Source organism: Meriones unguiculatus, chromosome 16 (genome assembly GCF_030254825.1).
Source record: "Meriones unguiculatus strain TT.TT164.6M chromosome 16, Bangor_MerUng_6.1, whole genome shotgun sequence".
In the NCBI taxonomy this organism is placed as follows: Eukaryota; Metazoa; Chordata; class Mammalia; order Rodentia; family Muridae; genus Meriones; species Meriones unguiculatus.
Window position 1 is genome coordinate 18,466,570 of NC_083363.1, and position 21,169 is coordinate 18,487,738.

At 42.5% G+C, this 21,169-nt stretch overlaps 1 protein-coding gene across 3 annotated transcripts; it reads left to right on the top strand.

Moving 5' to 3' along the window:
* Nucleotides 1-1,944: 1,944 nt before the first annotated feature.
* On the top strand, nucleotides 1,945-20,262 carry Nrbf2 (nuclear receptor binding factor 2). Of its 3 annotated transcripts, XM_021635261.2 has the most exons (4): nucleotides 1,946-2,166; nucleotides 11,473-11,557; nucleotides 16,771-16,811; nucleotides 18,774-20,262. In XM_021635261.2, the coding sequence occupies exons 1-4, from the start codon at nucleotides 2,137-2,139 to the stop codon at nucleotides 19,479-19,481; spliced, it is 864 nt and encodes a 287-aa protein (XP_021490936.1). In that variant the 5' UTR covers nucleotides 1,946-2,136; the 3' UTR covers nucleotides 19,482-20,262. The 3 variants fall into 3 exon arrangements, with proteins under 3 accessions (XP_021490938.1, XP_021490936.1, XP_021490937.1); XM_021635263.2 differs by lacking the exon at nucleotides 11,473-11,557 and having other exon boundaries at nucleotides 1,945-2,166; XM_021635262.2 differs by lacking the exons at nucleotides 1,946-2,166; nucleotides 11,473-11,557 and adding an exon at nucleotides 14,647-14,879.
* Nucleotides 20,263-21,169: the final 907 nt, after the last annotated feature.

Sequence of the window (21,169 nt, forward strand, 5' to 3'; positions counted from 1 at the left end):
GAAATACTTTTCTATGCCTCTGTTTTAGCTTCTTCTCTGTCACTGTGATAAAATACCTTGACCAAAATCAATATTGGGGAGAAAGATTTATTTGGTTTACGATTCCAGGTTATAGTCCATCACTGAGAGAAAATGAGCAGAACTCAAGGAAGGAACTGTTTGTTATTCCATACAGCCTTACCTTAGCCAAAGAAGCACACTAGGAGCCACGGAGGACGCTGTTTGTAGGTGGCTCCCAAGCCGAGTACAATAAATTCAGCTAGCTTTTTTATACAGCTCAGGACCATCTGCCTAGGAAATGTACCACCCACAGTGGGCTGTGCCTCTGACATCAGCTAACAACCAAAACAATCCCCACAGACATGCGTGCAGGCCAATTCCATCCAGGAAACTCCTTCACTGAGGCTCTGTGTCAAGCTGATAGTTAAAGCTAATTGGGACATTCATACAACAAATTACCATGTGGCTTGAAATAGCACACACGCATATTAAATAACAAATGCCATGGGTCAGGAGTCTGGACACGGCTTGAATGGCTCCTCTTCTGCATCTTCCAAGTTTCAATCAAGGTTGGGGCTTGGGTGCTACCTGACAGCTCACTCAGATGGCTTTTGAAACCATTTAAGTAATATAGCTCACGGTAGGTCATCTCTTCCGCCTCTCTTCCTCCCAATCTTCTTACAGAAACGGGGTCTCATGTACTTCAGGTGAGCTTCAGACTTGATTCGCAGTTGAGGATGACCTTGAACTTTGGGATCCTCTTGCCTCCATCTTCTGAGAATTAAGATTACAGGTATGAACCATCATGCCCTTTAATGGGATACTTCTTCCTGCTTCCTGGACAAGCTCATGGATTACTTCTTCAAGGAACTCTTCCAAGCCATCACGAAGTTCCTCCAAATCACTGTCCTGAAATAAACACCACACACACACACACACACACACACACACACACACACACACACACTCCTGAAGGATATATGCCTGACTCTTACCTGCTAAACCATTCCAGTCTAAACTGCTGTCGTCAGTGAAGAAGCTTATCTTGGCTCTTCTGAGTTTTTTTAATCTGTCCTCCACACTGATTAAAAAGCACACCTCAAGAGGCTTTCCTTTAACACCCAACTATGGACGCCCCCTTCCTCCAATATTACAAATTCTTAAAGGTACAATAATCATGCAGTTCTTTGAATTTTCTCAATACAGAATTTGGCACCACAAAACTCTTCAGATAAGCCCGGTTTCCTTCATCCAACTGTATCTTGGTTATTCGCTCTCTCAACTGTCCTCCATCCCAGTTCTCCTATAAGTCATATCTACTTGTCAGTGGACTCTGGAACAGAAAGAGCTTAGCACAGTGGTTTAGTATATAGTTGTTGAAGAACAGTTATAATTGGCGGCTTGTAATCCTTCTTGCTTTAGTATTACTTTCTGAGCAACCTTAAATCTGAGCCTGGGGTAATTTCTGCCAATCCCCACGGCGGAGTGGAGGTGTCGTGGCACCTGCCTGCACTCACAGCCCCTGGACTGCCACCCGTTCAAGGTCTGGGCTGCGTACGCAGACTCTTTCTCAGAAGGTAAAACTGTGGAAACCTGCTTTAAGGCGACCCAGAGCACGACACTAACTTGGCTCAGGTTTGCTTCTTGGAAAAGTCAACAGACAGACAGATAGAGAAGAAACGTTAAAGGAGGGGTGGAGGTGAGAAGAGGGGATCTGAGAAGAGATCACGTGTGCCAGGAGACCTAGCAACTCAGGCGACTCAGCAGCGGGGATCTAGCAGCCTAAGCTCTGACTCTCGCGAGGGCGGAGGGGCGGGGATGGGGTCGCGTCAGTTAGCTGGTGCTCCGCCCCTGGCCCCGCCCACTCCCCGTCCGCACTCTCCCCCGAAGCCGCGCCCCCTCGCGCCCCGCCGGCGCCTGACATCACGACGCCGTGCGCGGCGACGCAGGGACGGCCCCGCGCGGCGCGACGACGGAGGCGGAAGTGGCGCGGGGCCGTCGCTCTCGGGCGCTCACTGCCGGCTCCGGGTTCTGTGCGGAGCCTCCCGCCAGCCGCCGCGTCTCCTTTCCCCGGCTGCCCCTCCATGTGCCCAGGCGCCGCCGCTCCGCCTCGGGCCGCCGCTCACCCCGGGGTCTATGGAAGTGATGGAAGGACCCCTCAACCTTGTGAGTGGTCGCGGGCCGACGGGGAACGCGCGGCCCTGGAGGGGCGGGTAGGCTGACGGGGAACGCGGGCTGAGGGACAACCCGGACTGAAGGGGGAACGGTGAAGCGGAGGGGAACTCGACCCCCGGGGCCCAGCCCTCTTCCTCTGGGCCCGGTCGCTTCTGCCCTGCTGGGACCGCGTCCCAGCGCCACGTAGCCGTCTGCAGGCCGCGGGCAGAGTCGGGGTATCTTGGCCGCGCCTCTCAACCCACCACCGTCACCCCAGGCTGTCCTCACAGCTGCGCTAACGGAGGCCCCTTCGAAACAGCTGGATAGAAACCACAGTCCCCGCCCCGCAGCCCTGTCCCATTGCTTTAGACCTCTTGAAAGCACCAGAGATGTTCGCCTTTCTCAGAAAAAAAAAAAAAAAAAAAAAACACGGGCGGGGGGAGGGGACGAAATCCTCCCTCAAACAATCCCTCCTAACCCCAAACCTCCCACAGAGCCCTTTTCCAGAATGGTCACAGGTTATCTTTGGGGTTCCCGGGAAAGGTTCATGGAATTTAGATGCACACGTCTGATGTCTTAGCGTTGCAGACTAGAACTTTGAAGTCCCAGGTTTGTAGGTGGTTTGTGATGTGGTGGAATTGGGAACAGGACCGTGGAGGATTGATTTCTCCCCTTGGAACTCAGCCCTGCTGGCTTCTCATGCTGTGCAGAGAAGCCAGCCTGTGGTTTGAGAGTATGGATATTTGGAGCCAGGCTCCTCGGTTTGAACTCTGCCTTAGTCACCTAATAGCTTCGGGACCTTGAGCAACATTTTTCACCTTTTTTTTTAAGATTTGTTGTGAGGATTAAAGGAGTAAACGTAAAAGGCGCGTAGGACTTTGCTTTACAGATAGAACATTGGAGGAGTTAGCTGCTATTATAACGAGACTGTAAGTCCTTGACATGTCGCTTAATGAGATTTGGGCTTGAGCTTGGACGCCCGGAGGAGAGTGATCACCTACAGCTGTTGCTCCATCCACGGAGCCAGGTTAGCAGCTCCGAGGAGCCTATCCCAGCGTTGCTAAATTAGGTCCTGGGTCCACTTCTGAGTGGTTTGCACTCAAGGATGACTAGACAACATTGGTGAGTTTCTGAAAACCAGAGAGATGCACCTCTTGTTTTTAAGGAAACTCGTGTGGTCAGTATAGTTTGCAGCGAAGCATGGACGGCTCAATAGGGAAACTCCACAGGAATATTATTAGACGGAGGCAGCTGTTTACAAAGTGCTTCAGAGTTCAAGTGTCCTTGCAGAACGGTCGACTGGTTCAGTTCCAGTTAGCTTGAGTTCATCCGGCAGCCGGGTGTAGCACAGTCCTAGCTAACTGCTCCGCTAATGCTGTGGCTTATGAGAACACTGGAACTAGATTTCACTGGTAGTTGGAGCACCAAATCATCAGTCTAGGAAAACTTCGGTAAACGGTGGCAACAGTATTTTTATTTATCTGTTTGTTTGAGCCATGTTCGCTTCAAGTTCACTATGTTGCCTAGGCTGGACTTGAGCACTGGGCCATCCCGCTTCAGCATTCTAAATGTTGGGATTCTAGGTGTGAGTCTCCATGTCCTGCTGAGTTTCATTATCTGGTCTTAAAATTTATGTGACAAATTTCAGAAGCATGGAAGCTTGAATTTTTAAGCCATTTGAGATTTTGAAGATTTCTGATACCCAGCCTAGATGTTCATTGAAAGATAACAATGTGATGTTTACTTGAATGATTTAAGTGTGTCGGTAGCAGTGTTAAGTAGCAGAGGTAAACCTCTGTTAGAGAGTTGTGGAGGCTTGGAGATGTTTCACATGTGTGGAAGTTAAGACCACTTGGGACTTCTCTCCACCATGTAGGTTTGGAGAGTGAACTCATAGAACCATTGGTGGTGTCTTTACCCCCTAAGCCTTAGACTGGTGTTTTTTGCAGATGCTTTTTTTTTCTCTCTCTCTTTTGATTGTCAGTGAATACACCACAGCACCTTCTTTACTCAATATAAAAGGTAGCTCTAAATTCTGTGAGTATTCAAAAATTAGTATCTTTGAGAATTCTAATCAACTATAGAAGTTTGCCACTGGTTTGTACTCCCAAATCATACTATAAGGACTTAACTACTGTACATGGGTTTAGAATCCTGTGTCCTCAAAGCACCCTTGGACTTCAGGAAGAACTCCTTGTGAGATTTGCTGATGAACAAGCTTAAGCTGAGGGAAATTAAATCATTACTTAGGTCAGTGACTTAATGCGTTCCAACTCATTACCACCTGCTTCTAACAGTATTCCATATTAATGTACTTGTCATTTTCATTTCAGTGTGGTCTTTATATTGGGCTATATGTTACTGCTGCCTTTGCTGTGGAATTTGTTAGGGTTATGTAGCAAGCTAATTCCTCACAATGGATTTTCAGGATGTGGAAGTGACTAGTTTGAAGTGACTACATTTTAATATGTAGCTATTACAGATGTGGTAGCTCTCTAATTTTCAGAGTTAGTCAAGAGAAATTATACTTCATTTGAAGGAAAAATAGTCTTTTGATTCTGAATAATAATTTGTTCTACAAGTTTTTTTTTTTTCCATTGTGTTTGCTCTTTAAGGCAGGGTCCTAAGACCAGGCCATGGTGTTCAGGCTTCAAACTTGTGATCCTCCTGCCTGTTTCCTTAGTGTTTTGCTGACAAGCATGCACTACCACACCTGGCTTGTTAATTTTTAATATGGAAAAATTGTAACTTACAAAATCACGTAGTGTGTGTTAGGTGTTTCTTTCCATGCATTTAAATGTTGGCATTTGGTCGGTAGCAAATGAATGTCAAAACTTTTGTGAGATAATTTCTCGTGCTCCCAACTTGGGTAGTGAAGTTAGATCTTAGTTTACATGACTGTTGTTCATGCTTTGTTTGCTGAGGCTGCTGCAGGCAATGCCCATGTGACCGCACAGCCACACTTGTTTTGTTGTTTTGTTTTTTATATGTTCATCCTTCAGTCACACGTGTTTTTTTTCTCTGTTCAGCCTTAAGAGTGCTGGGACTGTTTGTTGAATAACTGAGATTCTCTCTGGAAAGTTTAGTTCTTATTTTGCCTGAAGTGGTTAATGCTTTCAAGCATCTCATCTCAGGGGGGGAAAATTCATATCATGGGCCAAAGAATGGTCTTTGTAACCTATTGGAATTAAAATCTTTAAACAGGTGTTGTGGTGCACGCTTGTGATCTCAGCATTTGGGAGGCAGAGGCAGGCAATCTCTGAGTTTGAGCCCACCCTAATTTACAAAGTGAGTTCTAGAACAGCCAGGGCTACACACAGAGAAAAAAACAAAACAAACATAAACAAAACCTAAAATAACAACCTTTAAAGAAAAAAAGGCACTATTTCCGTTTCCTTTTTGTTGCCCTGAGTAAATCCTGTGCCAGAGCTAGAGCTGGACTTACTTGGAAGGGCTGTGGGGGCTTGGAACATGGAGGGCAGTAATAGAGTGCTTATTTATAGCCAACAATCGGTTAGTGGCAGGGCTTTGCTATTTATCTCCTATTTATGTTGCCTTACTAGCAACATGAGCTGTTCTACCAGTTCATAGATTATGACATTGAAATGCAAAATAAATTGATCTAGTGGGGTTGGAAAGTTAGAATCTAAATGAACTGTGAGCTCTGGATTAGGGCATTAATTACCCATCTGTCTCACTGTGACCTGTACTGAGAAATTCTTAGAGACTGATAAATCGGTTTTGTTTGTAGTAGTGCCAATCTGCTATATTATGGGAGATGCCTCTTGGGTTTCTGTGGAAACAGGGCCTCTCACGTTACACACAAAATAAAGCAAATTAAAGCTTTTTGCTGTGTATGAGGTGCTGCAATACTTACTTTTGAATGATTTTGCCTTCATGTATGCTGGTGCACCACATGTGTGCCTAGTGCCATTGGGGCAGAAGAGATCATTGAGCCCCCTGGAAGTGGAGTTTGAGACCTTAGTGAGTCACCATCTGAGAGCTAAGAACCAAACTCAGGTGGTCTGGAAGAGTTGCCAGTGCTCTTACTGCTTATCCATCTCTGTAGCCTCTCGATTTTTTTAAACTATCTTTTTATTTATTTATGTATACAATATTATGCCTTCATGTACACATGCGTTGCCAGAAGAGGGCACCAGATTTTATTACAGATGGTTGTGAGCCACCGTGTGGTTGCTGGGAATTGAACTCAGGACCTTTGGAAGGGCAGCCAGTGCTCTTAAACTCTGAGCCATCTCTCCAGCCTCCAGCCTCTGGATTTTTAAAATACCATGAGAATTCACCAAATTGATTTCATAACTTGTTAATGGGTTATGTCTTGTAATTTGAAAGGTTCTATACTAGATTCTCACTTTTTAACAGTAGATGATGACAATTTTTAAAAAATTAAGCTAAACAAGTTGATGGAAGGGAAAGGTTATAGACAAACAGCACAAGGGGAAGGTTGGTCTTCGGTGTAGAAATGAAGTAGATATATTCACAACTTGCACAGTTAACTTATATTTAATTGTTCTGTCGATTAGAGAGTTGACTTGGTGCATGTGTTTGGAAATACTGCTTGATACTTGTTTGTGGGAGATTATAGTGAACTCACTGGGACAGGGGCATAAGGATAACATTTCCCCTTTGGTCCCAACTGAAGACCATACTCGTCAGGAATATAAGATATCCTCTGCCTTCTTTCTAATATTTGGAATGGTGTTTTCTTATCCTCGACACAGCACTTCAAGTCACAGTAAAAATTAATAGATTGACAGATATAGGAGACAGTATCTTTTAACTTGGAGGGTTTTTGTTTGTTTGTTTGTTTGTTTTTGGAGACAAGATTTCTCTGTCCTGGAACTTGCTATAGAGACCAGGCTGGCCTCCAACTGACAGAGGTCTGCCTGTCTCTGCCTTCTGGATGCTGGTACTAAAGGCAAGTACCACCGAGCTAAGAAAGGTGGCCTTGGACTTCATTTTTTTAAAGCAGCCTAGAGAAGAAAAAAGTTCTTGACAGTAAATTCATTTGCTTAGCACTCTAATTGTATTTCTTAGGATTTTTGGGTTGGTTTTAGATGATGGAAACCTGCTTCTATTGGTTTAAGCCAAAAGAGATATTGAGACTCCAAAGAAAGAGAGGCAGGGAAAGCATGTGCAGTGTCTGAGAGTATGTGGAATCTGGAACTTGGGAGTAGGAGTCTTTTGATAGGCTTTGGACTGTTTCACCTTCTTCAGGCCTGTGTTTCGCCTGGCTACTCTCAGAATGTACTGTAGTTACAACCACTTGAAGCTTTATTGCTATACTTGCTTTCTGATCCTGGGTTTGAAATCTGGGGTTTAGGGTTCTTTTTAAGTGTTCAGAAAGCCAGGTAGTATAAGAATGTGGCAACTGCTATAGGAATCATAGTTGCCAAGGAAAAGCAGTGTACAGAAAGAGGTAGACTGTGTTTAGATTTTATAGTTTTTACTCTGAATTTTGAAAGAAACACTTTTGTGACTTATTTTAATGGCTGGTAATTGTACCATGAACAGTGTTTAAACAGAATAGTTTATAAGTGGGGATCCTCTAAAGATTCTTTAAAAAATAACAGTAACTGTCAAAATAGGTTTCTATAGTATCTACTACCTTTTCTAGAGACAGGGTCTTATGTAGCTCAGGCTAGTTTTAAACTCATTATGTGGATAAGGATGCCGTAGAACTCCGTTCACCACCTCCCAAGTACAATTATAAGTATTAGTGTATCCCACCATGCCTGGAAAACATGAAGCTGAGACAGTATCTCTTGTTACAGACTGGCCTCGAACATGTGATCCTACTTCAGCCTCTATAGGGTTGGGATTAGAGGTGTGAGCTGTCATCTATGACATCTCAGAATACACTTGGTCCTAGATCCTTCTCTCTCCCCCTTCTCTTTTGTTTGGTTTGTTGTTTGTTTTTGAGACAAGCTTCTCTCTCTGTATAGCTTGGGCTGTTCTGGAACTAGCTTTATAGATTGGGGTGGACTCTGCCTCTGCCTCCCAACTGCTAAGACTAAAGGCAAGGCAGCCATCACCACATCTGGCTTTTCCTTGATTCTTTACGGTGTTAGTAGTCACAGCTTCACTTCAGTAGATTTGCAAGCTCTGCTGCAAAACTACTGATTGAAATTCTGCATTTTAAACAGATGCCCAAATGGTTTGAATTCTCTTTACCTAAACAATGATCTGGTTCAAACTCAAAATTTTATTAACAAGTGAGGAAATGGCCCCTGTAGATTGGAACAACTAACTTATCTAAAGGTTTAGTGTGAGAGTCAGAACTTGATCCTAGAGCCCCTTGGCTCAGGATTGGGTTTGTGCTATCCTATGCTTGTTATGCAGTGCTGTGGGGGTTTCAAAGTTTTCTTTAAGTTTAAAAAAGGTGGAGGCACCTGCATATAACACCTTCATTCATTTTTCTGATTCTGCTTACTGCTTAAGACCTTGTTCATTGCAGATATATGCCAGCTTTCATCGTTTATACTGTCTTCTCAAAAATCGGCTCTTTGATCTGAGAGTGCTGGTGAACAATTGTACTTCTAGCATTGTAGGAGTTTGTAGAGGCAATAGAGTCAGGATTTCAAGGCCAGACATTTCCCCATTCCCTTTTAAATGTTTAATCTGGTTACTACAAAATACTTAGGTTTTACAACATACTTTTTGCTCAGTCCAAGTCTCCATGGTTAAAATTAACCTATTATTTTAAGCACCTATTCATGAACTGAGATTTAGGAAAAATTTTGCATAATTGCTATTTGAAGAATAAAGGCTCTTTGAACCAATGGAAAGGGGTGATGCCTTTAAGAACAGTTGTTTGTTTCTTCCTTACAAAAAGGGAAGTAGGGGAAATACAAGCAGAAGTGCTCTTCATACTTCTACTTTTACATTTGCTTTGTGTTGAAGAAAACTCAATCAACATACCCAGAATACGTCTGTAATCATAGTTGCAAGAGTGATTTTTATGAGGCGTTTATGGTTGAAAAGCCTTCAAGATAAGTCATTTTACACCTGACAGACAGATTGTGTTTTCACTTAAAAAAAAAATGAAAACCAAACCTAAAGCCATAAAGTTTTGCCATCCTAACCACTGTTTTGGGCATAGTTCAGTAGGGTTAAATGTACTCATGTTGTTGTGAAATTGCCTTCTCTTTTAAGGCTGAATATATTCCATTGAGCAAACACTGTACTGATTTGTCTATTCTTCCGTTATGAACATTTGCATTGGTCCCATTTTGGTTGTTGTAAATAATGCTGTTGTGAACAAGGGTTACCAATACTGTTCACTTTGTGTGTGTGTGTGTTATCCTGTACCTCAGAACTTAGGGTTGTTTTTTTTTCTTCTACCTTTTCCCAAGTGCTGGGATTAAGTGTGTGAGCCACTTTTCATCTCACTTTTTTGTGTAATAAACAGCATGAATTATGTGGTTTGAATGAGAATGGTCCCCGTAGGGTCATGTATTTGCTCACTTAGTCCACAGTAGATAAGCTGTTTGTGAAGGATAAGGAGGTGTGACCTTATTGGAGAAGGTGTTGCTGGGGGTTTGCTTTGATATTTCAGTCGCCCATGTCAGGCCCAGTCTCTGCCTGCTGCCTGTGGATCAGTATGTAAAGTTCTCAGCTACTGTTCCAACACCATGCATGTCTGCTTCCACCATGATGGTCATGGACTAACCCTCTAAAATTGCAAGCAAGTCCTCAAATTCTTTTTGTTTGTTTGTTTGTTTTTGTTTTTTAGTAAGAGTTGCCCTGGTCATGTTATCTCTTTACAGCAATAGAACAGTAACAAAGACAATGGCCAAAAGCAATGTAGGAAAGAGGGTTTATTTGATTTTGCAGCTTGTAGTTCATCATCTGGGGAAGTCAGGGCAGGAACTGAAGGTGAGGCCATGGAAGAATGTTCCTTACTTGGTTGGCTCCCCATGACTTTCTCAGCCTTGCATTCTTAACCAAGACCACCTGTGCAGAGGTGGCCTGCATATTGTATGCTGGGCCTTCCCATATCAGTCAATCATAGGCTTGTCTATAAGCCAAGCTGGTGAGGGCATGTTCTCAATTGAGGTTTCCTCTTCTCAGATAACCTAAGCTTGTAGTAAGTTGATTTAAAACAAAACAAAAACAAACAAACAAAACCCAACAAAACAAAACAAAAAAAGCCACCATCACAGCCACCATGCAAGTGCTTGCCTGTGTGTCTTTTTGTTTGAGAAAAGGTCCCACTCTGGCATTGAACTCAGTTTCAATTCTCTTCCCTTACTCCTGAGTGCTATAATCACAGGTGTGTGTCACCTTGACCAACATTTTTTCCTTTTCCTCCCTCCCTCTCTCCCTCCCTCTCTCTCTCTTTCCTTTCCTTCCTTCGTTCTTTCCTTCTTGTTAAGAAAGGAAGGTGCCATGCTGGTCAAAAAACTTTGGCCCAGGGTTTCTCTGTGTAGCCTTGGCTGTCCTGGAACTCACTCTGTAGACCAGGCTGGCCTCACACTCACAAAGATCCATGTTTTCTACCTCCCAAGTGCTGGTATTACAGGCATGTGCCACCCCCGCCTGGCTTAATGTTGTATTCTAACAGAAGTTACTGGCCTTGTTATATAAGAGAAACAGGTTTACAAAGCTGTAAGTGAAATAATGCATATTCACATTCTTTTTTTGTTGATGTTATTGTTTGTTGGTTATAGTTTGTGATCTAAGAGCCTCATAAGTGCTAGACAAGTGCTCTGTCCTGAGCTGTGAATATGTCTAGCCTGTGGGGGAGGGGGAGTACCCCTACACACACACAAACAAAGGCATGTGCTCTTGCATGCACATACCTGCCCATGCTAGGAACTGAACCTAAGGCCTTACTCTGCTGGCAGATATTTTACCACTGAGCTATGCCATCTAGCATTTGGTCTTTTGTGACATGGTCTTGCTGTTTGAGTCAGACTAACTGAACTATGCAATGACTTTGCTCTCCCTGCTTCCCCTCTGGAGTAGCAGCAGTACAGATGTGTGGCTCCATGGCCAGCTTCTTTGGGAAATATTAAGTATCCATGTAAAAAGGTCAGCACTACTTAATCTATGTGCTTTTTTGGTTACTCTGAGCAGTGAAAGAATAGGGGCTTCTTAGTAGTTAAAACTCAATAACTGGAGAGGGTTTATGAGTAGAGAGGAATTGTCAGCTCCTATTAGATACTATGGTTCTAGGCTTGGATCCTTTTGTAGCTTTTTTTTTAATGTAACAAACATCATTTATCTTGTTAAAAGATTGACTTAGAAGTCTTGTTTTATAATTTGGAATAATTCAGAATGTTTGTCTTCTAGGCTCACCAACAGAGCCGTCGAGCAGACCGTTTGTTAGCTGCTGGGAAATACGAAGAGGCAATTTCTTGTCACAAAAAGGCTACAGGTAAGTATTTTTCTTGAGAAATACTGAATAAAGCTGTTGGCAGACTGAGGCTGGAGGATTGCCATGAATTGTAGGCCAGCCTAGACTGCCAGGTAAAATCCTGTCACAAAACAAAATGAACAAGAGTACTTTGTTGCTGGTAGTTATAATGAAGGTATAAAGCTGTTGGCTTTCAGGGCTCGAGATGGAGCTTCATTTAAGTACATCCTAAGCATGTGTTGGTTTCCTACCAAAATTTCTGAGTTAGCCTCATAAATAGATGTCGGGCACCTGATTTGCAAAGCCATGTCTCTGTTAACCAGAAGCCTTGTGGGGAGGGCTTATTCATGTTTTATCTAGAGTGTCACCTCTGTTCTAGAACATTATGCTGAAAGCACTTTTTCTTCCCTTCTGACTAGAGCAGTATTCTTTCCTGGCAGGTAAAAGAATGTTATTACTGTTGAAATACAAACTCATGATGGGCAATGTTTTGGATGAATCTTCTGTACATTTTGCCTATAAGTAATTATCAACACCAATTTTTTTTTTTTTTTTGATCCAGGATCTTGCTAATATCGCCCTCGATAGCCCAGTACTCATTTTGTAGCCCAGGCTTATACTCCCCCAGCTTGAACATGACTCCTGCCTCAGCTTCCTGAAGTGTTTGGTTTGCAGGTATATATATGCACACAGCTGAAAAAAATTTAAAATGTAGTTAGTGAGTGGCTCACACCTATAATCTCACCTCTGGTGAGTGAAAGGCAGGAGCATCACAAAATATGACACCCGCCAGGGATGTATAGCTAGGTCTTTTTATGATATTTGGTGGAATTTTCTACAACATGAAACCAGTTGTCTTTAAATCTCTCAAGCATATTAACAGATTGTTGATTTGTAGTGGCTCCCATGATAGTGCACCATGGTTAAGAAAACCGTGATGTGGATGAGTGCCACATTCTTTAAACATGGTAGGTAAGGTTTTGTGTGTATGTCATGGGTTAAAGTGGAGTGAATCTGCCTATGTGCAGGATATTCTGAATATGAAAGGGAGAAAAAATCTGCCTGAAGCTGTTCTTTTGTCTTTGAAGACTTAAACACTCTGGGAGACTAGGCAAGATCTAGCAGTAGAGAACTTGCAAACAAGTGGTTTCTGGTGTTGGGGAGACAGGGTGTTTTTCATTGTTTACTTGATAATGTGCTTTAAACATTAACCTTTTTAATCAGAAGAAGTAAGCCGGGTGGTGGCGGCATAAGCCTTTAATCCCAGCAGAGGCAGAGACAGGTGGATCTCTGAATTCAAGGCCAGCCTGGTCTACAGAGTGAGTTCCAGGACAGCCAAGGCTACACACAGAGAAACCCTCTCTTGAAAAACCAAATAATAATAATAATTAGAAGACGCAGTTGCCAGTGTTGTTAAGATTTTTCTGAACACACAGAACCAGTAGACATATGAACTCACAGAGACTGACAGATGCATAAAACCTATACAGATTCAAACAAAATCCTGAGTGCATGAGAAAGGAAAGTGAAAGCATCCCACCCCTAACCAAGAAGGTGTTTGCAGTTGATACCTGCTGGGGAAGGGAAAATACATTTTCTTCAGTGAGTGTCACTAAGCATATCAACCACAGTCCAGGGCAGGCCTCATGCCTAGGAATAGCTGACCAACACAAAACAGATCCCATGAGTTTTTTTGGGTCGTTTTGTTTTGTGTGTGTGTGTGTGTGTGTGTGTGTGTATGCATTCTGCTTTGTTTTGGTATTTTTTTTCTCTTTTGTTTTAATTTTTTTCTTTGAGAGCTAACAAGATGGGTAGGGAGATGGAAAGGATCTAGAAGGAGATGGGAAGGGTAAGAGTATGATCAAAATATATTGTATACATTTTTTTTAATTAAAAAAAGTTTTTTTTGTGATAGTCCTTTCATAAATTTCAGTATTAAGAGATTATCAAATGTGATTTTGTGAATGAAACCACGACAATGCAGTACATTTTTCATTTTTTAAATTTTAAGATAATTTACAACTACGTGTACATGCATGCCTGCCTAAGTTTATGTGCACCACATTCCTGCAGGTGCCCATGAAGGCCAGAGGACATTGAATCCCCTGGAACTGGAGTAACAAGCTTACATGGGTGCTGAGAACCTAATCTAGATCCTTTTAAAGGGTAATAGTGCTCTTAATGGCTGAGCCACCTCTCCAGCCCCTCTTTTCTTTTAAAATAACTTTTTTTTTTCCCACCTGAGTTGTAAGACCTTATTTTGGGCGATCTCTAAAATGATAGTGTGGTCCTTGCTGAATTCTTTGCACTTTTGATTATCCATAGGTGTCCTACCATGTTATGTTCAGCTTCAGGGCTCTGCCAAGGTCAGCATTTCCAGCTGGTTTAAACTTGATTTCATGAAAGCTATTCTGATTGTTAAGACTGGTGGCTTAAAGCAAACTGTAGTTGAGAGGAGGAGACTAATGTATGGGACAATATGAAAGAGATGTCACAAGAAAATTCCACAGTGTCTCCAAAGCAGTAGCAGAGCACTGGATAGGCTGTTGTAACAGGTTTGCAAACAGATGAACAAAAGGGAAAGAAATAGAATGCAGGGTGATAGATTTAGCGCAAGAGTAAAGGGCCAGGAAAAATTGAAGAGAAGTGTATAAGCTTGACAAGTATGCCTGAAGCAAAGACGATGGTTTCTTTTCTTTCTTATTTATTTTACACTTTATTAACTTTGTGTCCCCCCATAAACCCTTCCTCCTCCCCTCCTAATCCCACCTTCCCTCCCCCTTCTTCACGAATGCCCCTCCTCAAGTCCTCCTTCCTTCTGATCTTAGTCTATCAGATCTCATCAAAAGTGGCTGCATTGTCATCTTCTGTGGCCTGGTAAGGTTGTTCCCCCCTCAGGGGGAGGTGATCAAAGAGCAGGCCAATCAGTTTATATCAGAGGCAGAGGCAGTCCCTCTTTTTTTTTTTTTTGTTTTGTTTTTTGTTTTTTTGTTTTGTTTTTAATTTGGAGAAGAAACCTCTAATTTGAATCTCAAGCTTGGTAAAACCTGGCAGACAGAAATTCTAAATTGTGAAATATTAATAAAAAAAAAATCATTAAAGTATTTGGATTAAGACCAGATAGCAATGTTGTAATAACTGCAGAAAAGGAAGTGTAATGATTAGAGGTTCCAAGAAGTTTATAGTGAGCAAGAGCTTGATCCATTATTAGTAATACTTGTTATTTTATTCTAATTATTCCAGAAAGTCTATTAAATACCTTACAGAGGAACATATAGCAGAATGCAGAAGCTAAAAACAAGTAGATGAGGAAAACCATGAAAAGCTAAAACGGGAAAGGACTGTAAGTGTAATTCATAAAGTGAATTTCAAGTTCTTGAATATTTTAGAACTTGCTCTTGGCTCTGTATTAGTCAGGGTTTCAGTTTTATAACAGAGTACATTTTTGTCTGAAGCCTCTTGAGCCATCTCTTGCGGCCTTTATTCTCTTTATTCTTTTGTTCTGCTGTGTTCTCAACAGAATTGCCCAGTCAGCTCCATATACAACCTATTAAGCTGCCTTCTCGAGCTGTTCTTCTCCATAATTCCAAACTTTTGTAGACCAATACCGATGACTTCTGAATAATATAATGAGCTAGAGTCACAATAGCGACTCCACTTCTTGGTTCTAGTTTTCTGGGTTAAGTTTCTATCCCTGTGGCAGAAATACCTGAGGAAAGTCAACCTCATTATTTTATTTGTGTGTGGCGTGGTGGGAGAGATGGACACATGTGCCGTAGTGCATGTGTGGAGGTTAGATGATAACTTTTGGGAGTGGGATCTAAGGCTTAAACTTGTCTTGGAAGTCAGCTGCTATACCTTCTTGATAGCTCTAGAAAATCAACTTTGACAAAGGAAAGACAGCAAGAGCAAGGAAGGCGCTTGCCACCAAGCCTGATGACTTGAGTTTACTCCCAGAAATTCACATGGTGGAAAGGGAGAATTCATTCCCATAAGTTGTCCTCTAGCCTTCACACATATGCCATGGCATGGAAGTGAAGCTTTTTGTCACCTGAGATTTCAGGGACATTCAAGATCTGTCACAGTGAGTCCCAGCACTGAGGGAACTCCTGAGTCAGGAGTTTTGTTTAGTTTCAAGGCAGCCTGGCCTACATCGTGAGTTTTTTGGTGATTTTAAAAAAAACTTTCTTTCATTTTATGGATGATTTGCTTATAAGTATGTATCTGCAGTGTTTATCCCTGGTGCCCAAGGAAGCCAGATTACGGCTTTGGATCCCCTGGAGTTGGGGTTACAGTTGTAAGCCAACATGTTAGTCCTACGAATCGAATTGGAATCCTGGATGAACAGCCAGTGCTCTGAACTACTGAGCCATCTCTCCATCCCTGAGACCCTACTTTAAACAAAGATACATCCAAATTATGTCACCTTACTCTTAGCCCAAAGAGAAAATGTAAGGATTTTAGCATTGCCTCTTTAAATTCAACAGATTAAGTCTCTCAGAATTTGATCAAAATTAAAGAAAGTTTGACTGTCCTCTTAAATGCAATTGTACTGTTCTTGGTAACTGCACAGCATATATTATCATATTGTAAGGGCTTTTTTGTTTTGTTTTGACAGTCTAAAGCTTATGCTGGTTTTGAATTTGTGATCCTTCTATGTCAGCCTCCCAAATGCTGGGACTCCATGTACCACAGTGTATGGCTGAGAGCTCTTAAACACCTAATTAGTGGTAGGCTGTTGGTATGGCAAAGTTACAACTCGTAGTTCTCATAGGAGACCACAATGATTTGGACAGAGTGAGGAATATCTCTTGATACTTTTGTTGAGCATAAGGCCTCAGGAAATTCTTATTTAGTTCAGTTCTCTGTAAACAGTTTTTCTAACTAAATCTTCAGTTCCTTCATCATAAAAATCTACAAATCTTTTTGTTCTGCATTGGTGGGTCCCAGGTTTATGCTAGGCAAGCATTCTGCCATGGCTATGCCCCCATCCATCTCACTTTAAAGGCTTTAAAGTCCTCAGTTTTTAAGATGGGTTAGGAAATTTTGCTTACCAATGACATTCTTTTTTTGGGGGAAGTTAGTCCTGTTTTGTCTTTTTAGTACAGTTGCTTAGAAGACCCATTCTGTATTATGAAGAGTAAACACTTCCATTTTTAACCTTATAAATTACAAAATTCTGATGTTTATATATTAATTTGCTGCTTTTTGTTTGTTTGTTTGTTTTAAACCAGCATATCTCTCTGAAGCCATGAAGCTGACACAGTCTGAGCAGGTGAGACATGCTCATAGTATTTGTAGAAATGTTTTGTGGGGCTGGAGAGATGGCTCAGCAGTTAAAGAGAACCCAAATACTTACTGTTCCTGGTCTTGTGCCAGGCAGTTTACAAGGATCTTCAGCACAGGAGATCTGTTGCCTTCTGCTGGCCTCCATTGGCACTGCAATCATATGTGTATATTACCCTCCTCCCGTCCCCGTTATTTAAACAAAAAACAAAAAAACAAGGTTTTTGTTTTGGTTTGGTTTGGTTTGAGATTTCGGCCTCACTGTATATATAGTCCTTACTGGCTTGGAACACACTATGTAGAGCAGGCTAGCCTTGAACTTAGAGATTCATAGACCTCTGCCTTCCTAGTACTGGGATTAAAAGTATGTTCTACCATGCCTGGCTGAAAAATAATACCTTTGGAAAAAAAAAAGGTTTTCTTGTAGAGATTTGAATTGTGTAAAAAAAATATACATACGTATTTTAGGAAGGAAATTAAAAGTATATGAGCCACACTTGGCATTCCATACTTGCTTTCCTGTTTCCTGTTGCTACAGGTCTCCATTGTCAGGTGTTTAGTTTAGAGCCCATCAGGACCTTTCCTAATGTTCCACTGGCTTTTGACACTGGCTCACATTGAGGAAACAGGAATGACCCAGGGAGCAACATTTTGCTTATAAAAGGCAGTTTAAATCTGAATAATCTATTTGGTCTCTTGAAAACATAGAAAATGCTTGGACTTTGAAATCTGTTTCAGGATAACTTTATATTGTCTTAGGTAGGGCTTGGGGAAGGCCTGTGCCCTAGTCTTAGAAATACTTTCTCCTGGAGTTGGAGAGGTGGTTGAGCGGTTAAAAGCAGTGACTGCTCTTTCAGGGTATAAGAGTTTGGTTTCCAGCACCCACATGGCAGTTTGTAGTTAGCAGAGGAAGCCCAGAGTAAGTGGATTATATTGTTTATTTGACACAGCCATGGCAAAAACCAAGGCTTCAGAAAGCTGGCAAAACCTTTCCCCTTATGAGTCAGGCTCAGAATTGACAAAGCCTTCTTCCTGTGGTTCAGGTGTAGGTGTTGGTGTGTGCAAAAAGTAGCTTCTGCTGCTTTGTCCTCCTGGTTACAGCGTGAGACTGCTCTTCTCCAGAGACTGGCCAGCCCCTCCCCTGCTGTACATAATGAACATGCTGAGATTCCAGGTTGCAGTGGTGGTGGTTGTGGCTCCATCAGTTTCTCTGGACATGTGTGTGTGCCCTTTCTTCATTCTCCTGCTACCCTTAGTCAAGGTTCCAGACTCAACTTGTATGGGTCATGGCAGGGCCTCACAACAGTTTGTGTCATCAGTTCCAGGAGCTCTACTGCCTCTTCTAACTTCCATGTACAGATATACTCATGTACACACATAAAATTAAATATTTATAAAAGATCTTTATTCAAAGTTAGGGTCTTTGTACACGGTAATAAACATTATTCCACTGAGCTACATCCCTAGCTGTAAAGATAATTTTCTTCATTATATAATGATAGGTACTTAAGAGCAGGGTGGTAACTGAACTAAGGGCATAATTCTTACAAGATGTATCATTGGCAGAGTAAAAATGCTTTGCCCAGACTGAACCAAGGGGACTTTGAAGCTATAAGGGATAGTGTAGAACTTGTGATGGCTGGCCTTCATACAGGTGTGCATCAAGTTTTCCAGGTACCCTGTGGATGGAGGATCATAGATGAGGGAGTTTACTCCTCCATGGTAGGGAAAGCATCATACTTGGAGCTCAGTCCATAGTGATAGCTTGTGACATGGCTTGTTAATTTCCGTGGATTGGGAAGCAGAGAACCTTGAGGCTATGAAACTCAGGCAAGCTACTTCTGTAGGTCACATCTCCTCAAGATTCCACAATGACTCGAACAAGTGTTCAGACGCATGTGCCTGTGAGCCCTTTGATGTCTGTACACTGACCTTTTCTCTTGTGTCACAGGCTCACTTATCACTGGAACTGCAAAGGGACAGCCACATGAAACAGCTTCTCCTCATCCAAGAGAGGTGGAAGAGAGCAAAGCGCGAGGAGCGGTTGAAAGCACAACAGAGCACAGACAGGGATGGAGTCCCCCACCTACAGGCATCTCACAGACCCTCTGAGGATATGGAGGGCCAGAGCCCTCTTCTTTCTCAGACGTATATCCCTCCCACAGAGAAGCGCCTCCCTGAGGTGCAGGGGGTCTTTGACAGGGATCCAGACACATTGCTATTTTTACTTCAACAAAAGAATGAGCCAACAGAGCCTTGTATTGGAAGCAAAGCCCCAAAAGATGATAAAACAATTATAGAGGAGCAGGCAACCAAAATTGCAGATTTGAAGAGGCATGTGGAATTTCTTGTGGCTGAGAATGAAAGGTTAAGAAAAGAAAATAAACAACTTAAAGCTGAAAAGGCCAGACTTCTGAAAGGTCCAACTGAGAAGGAGCTGGACGTCGATGCCGACTTTGTGGAGAAGTCAGAGCTGTGGAGCTTGCCTCCACACTCGGAAACTGCCACAGCCTCTTCAACCTGGCAGAAGTTTGCATCGAGTACTGGGAAGGCCAAGGACATTCCAATACCCAATCTTCCTCCTCTGGATTTCCCATCTCCAGAACTTCCTCTTATGGAGCTCTCTGAGGACATTCTGAAAGGATTCATGAATGATTAAAGTGGAAGGCCATTGGAGAGGTTGGTGAACAGTTAATCCAGAAAAGAATACAAAGGGAAGGCCACGCCCCAGGGGAATCCCAGAGATGCTCCTTCATCTGGTATACTGTGGGAGAAGAGGTGGTGCCAGGGCCTGGGAAAGTCACTGTGAAACATCACTTCCCTTCTTCCCAACTAAAGCTCATGATTCCGACATGGCAGACACTGAACTCTTGGAGGGTCGCTTTCTTATGATACAAACCAAATGGCTACCTGGAATAATTTTTCAAACAGTTATTTTTCTTATCTTCAGGGTTAAATGTATAAAAGTATGTCATGTGTAATTAATCTATAATGCCATAAATGATAATGCAAAAGCTAAATATGGTGGCCTGGGAGGCTCACTTGTATTTGGAACATGCTTTCTATCATGCGTTGACTGTATGCATTTTATGCACATTTTGTTTGTTGAGATACGGTGTGTGTGATACACCCTTCCAGATGGAACTGTATGTGCCACAGTTTGCACTACTCGTAACATAATGGTAACCTCAAGACTATCAGGAGAAATATTTAAATTTCCATTTTATGAAGAAAGGAACCAAATTATTAGTTATGCTTTTTAAAAATTACCAGTTTACATAATTAATCAGGGTGCATTTTAAGTTCTAACTTTGTGTTATATGATGCATCATTTGAAAATACTGAGGAACTCTCCTTTGTTCTGAATGATGCATGTGTGAAAGTAATGCTAGTTAGCAGTATTTGATTGTAAGGAGTCAATAAAGTAATTGTGTTTCATACCTTTGTTGAATATGGCTGGTGGTTAACAAACAAGGCACTCATGGCTTTTCCCTGTCTTCCTGCCCTTTTCGTCTTATAAGACCCAGCTGTGCACAACAGCTGTGCCGGGCTTAGACTTGTTACGGTGAGCTTTACTGGTCGGGGCTAGTTCAGTGCAGAGTGCTTGCCAAGCACCTGGGAAGAAGGAAGAGCTGGGTTTTGTACTTTGTACGAGGTGAGTGCTTTCCACATCTACTCCCTTCTGCTCTTCATTCTCATCACTTCTAGTGGTTTGCTGTTTGCTCAGACCGTTTTCTGTGTGGTGTTGGAGTCTGTGCTCCTCTGTCTTTGTGTTGTGTCACCAAGCTCAAGTCAGTGTGTTGGTCGGGTATGCCACTCTTGCAGCGCTCAGTACCTCCTGAGTTTCATTTTTACAGAATGGGTTTTGTTCACCTGACCTACTGTTACAAAGTCATCCAAACTGTTGAGAAGGACCAACCTCCAGTTCCTCCAGTTGGCAAGCAGAAGTCAAACCTGGGCCTTGTGCTTTGGCCCAAGGCGGCCACTCACCCGTGGGATCCAGCACCACATACAGGTAAACTGAATGGAATTGAAGGACATCTAATTGACCAGTCTCTACCAGAGAACGAGGTGAGTGGAGAACCCACACACATTTGATGTCAGAAGAAGGGTACTGAATGAAGAGTCTTTACTCAGCTGTGTGGTGAAAGAAATGGCTGTTCTTAATAGAAAGCGTGAAGTCTGTGTGCATGCCCTATGCAAGCAGAAGCCAGCATCAGGTGTCTTCCTCAGGTTCTCTGTCTTTTGAGACCTGGCTTCTGACTTAAGCTGGAGCTCAGCAGATCAGCTAACCTGACTGACCCTGAGCTCTAGGGCCTTTCCTGTCTGCTTCCCTCAGCACTGGGA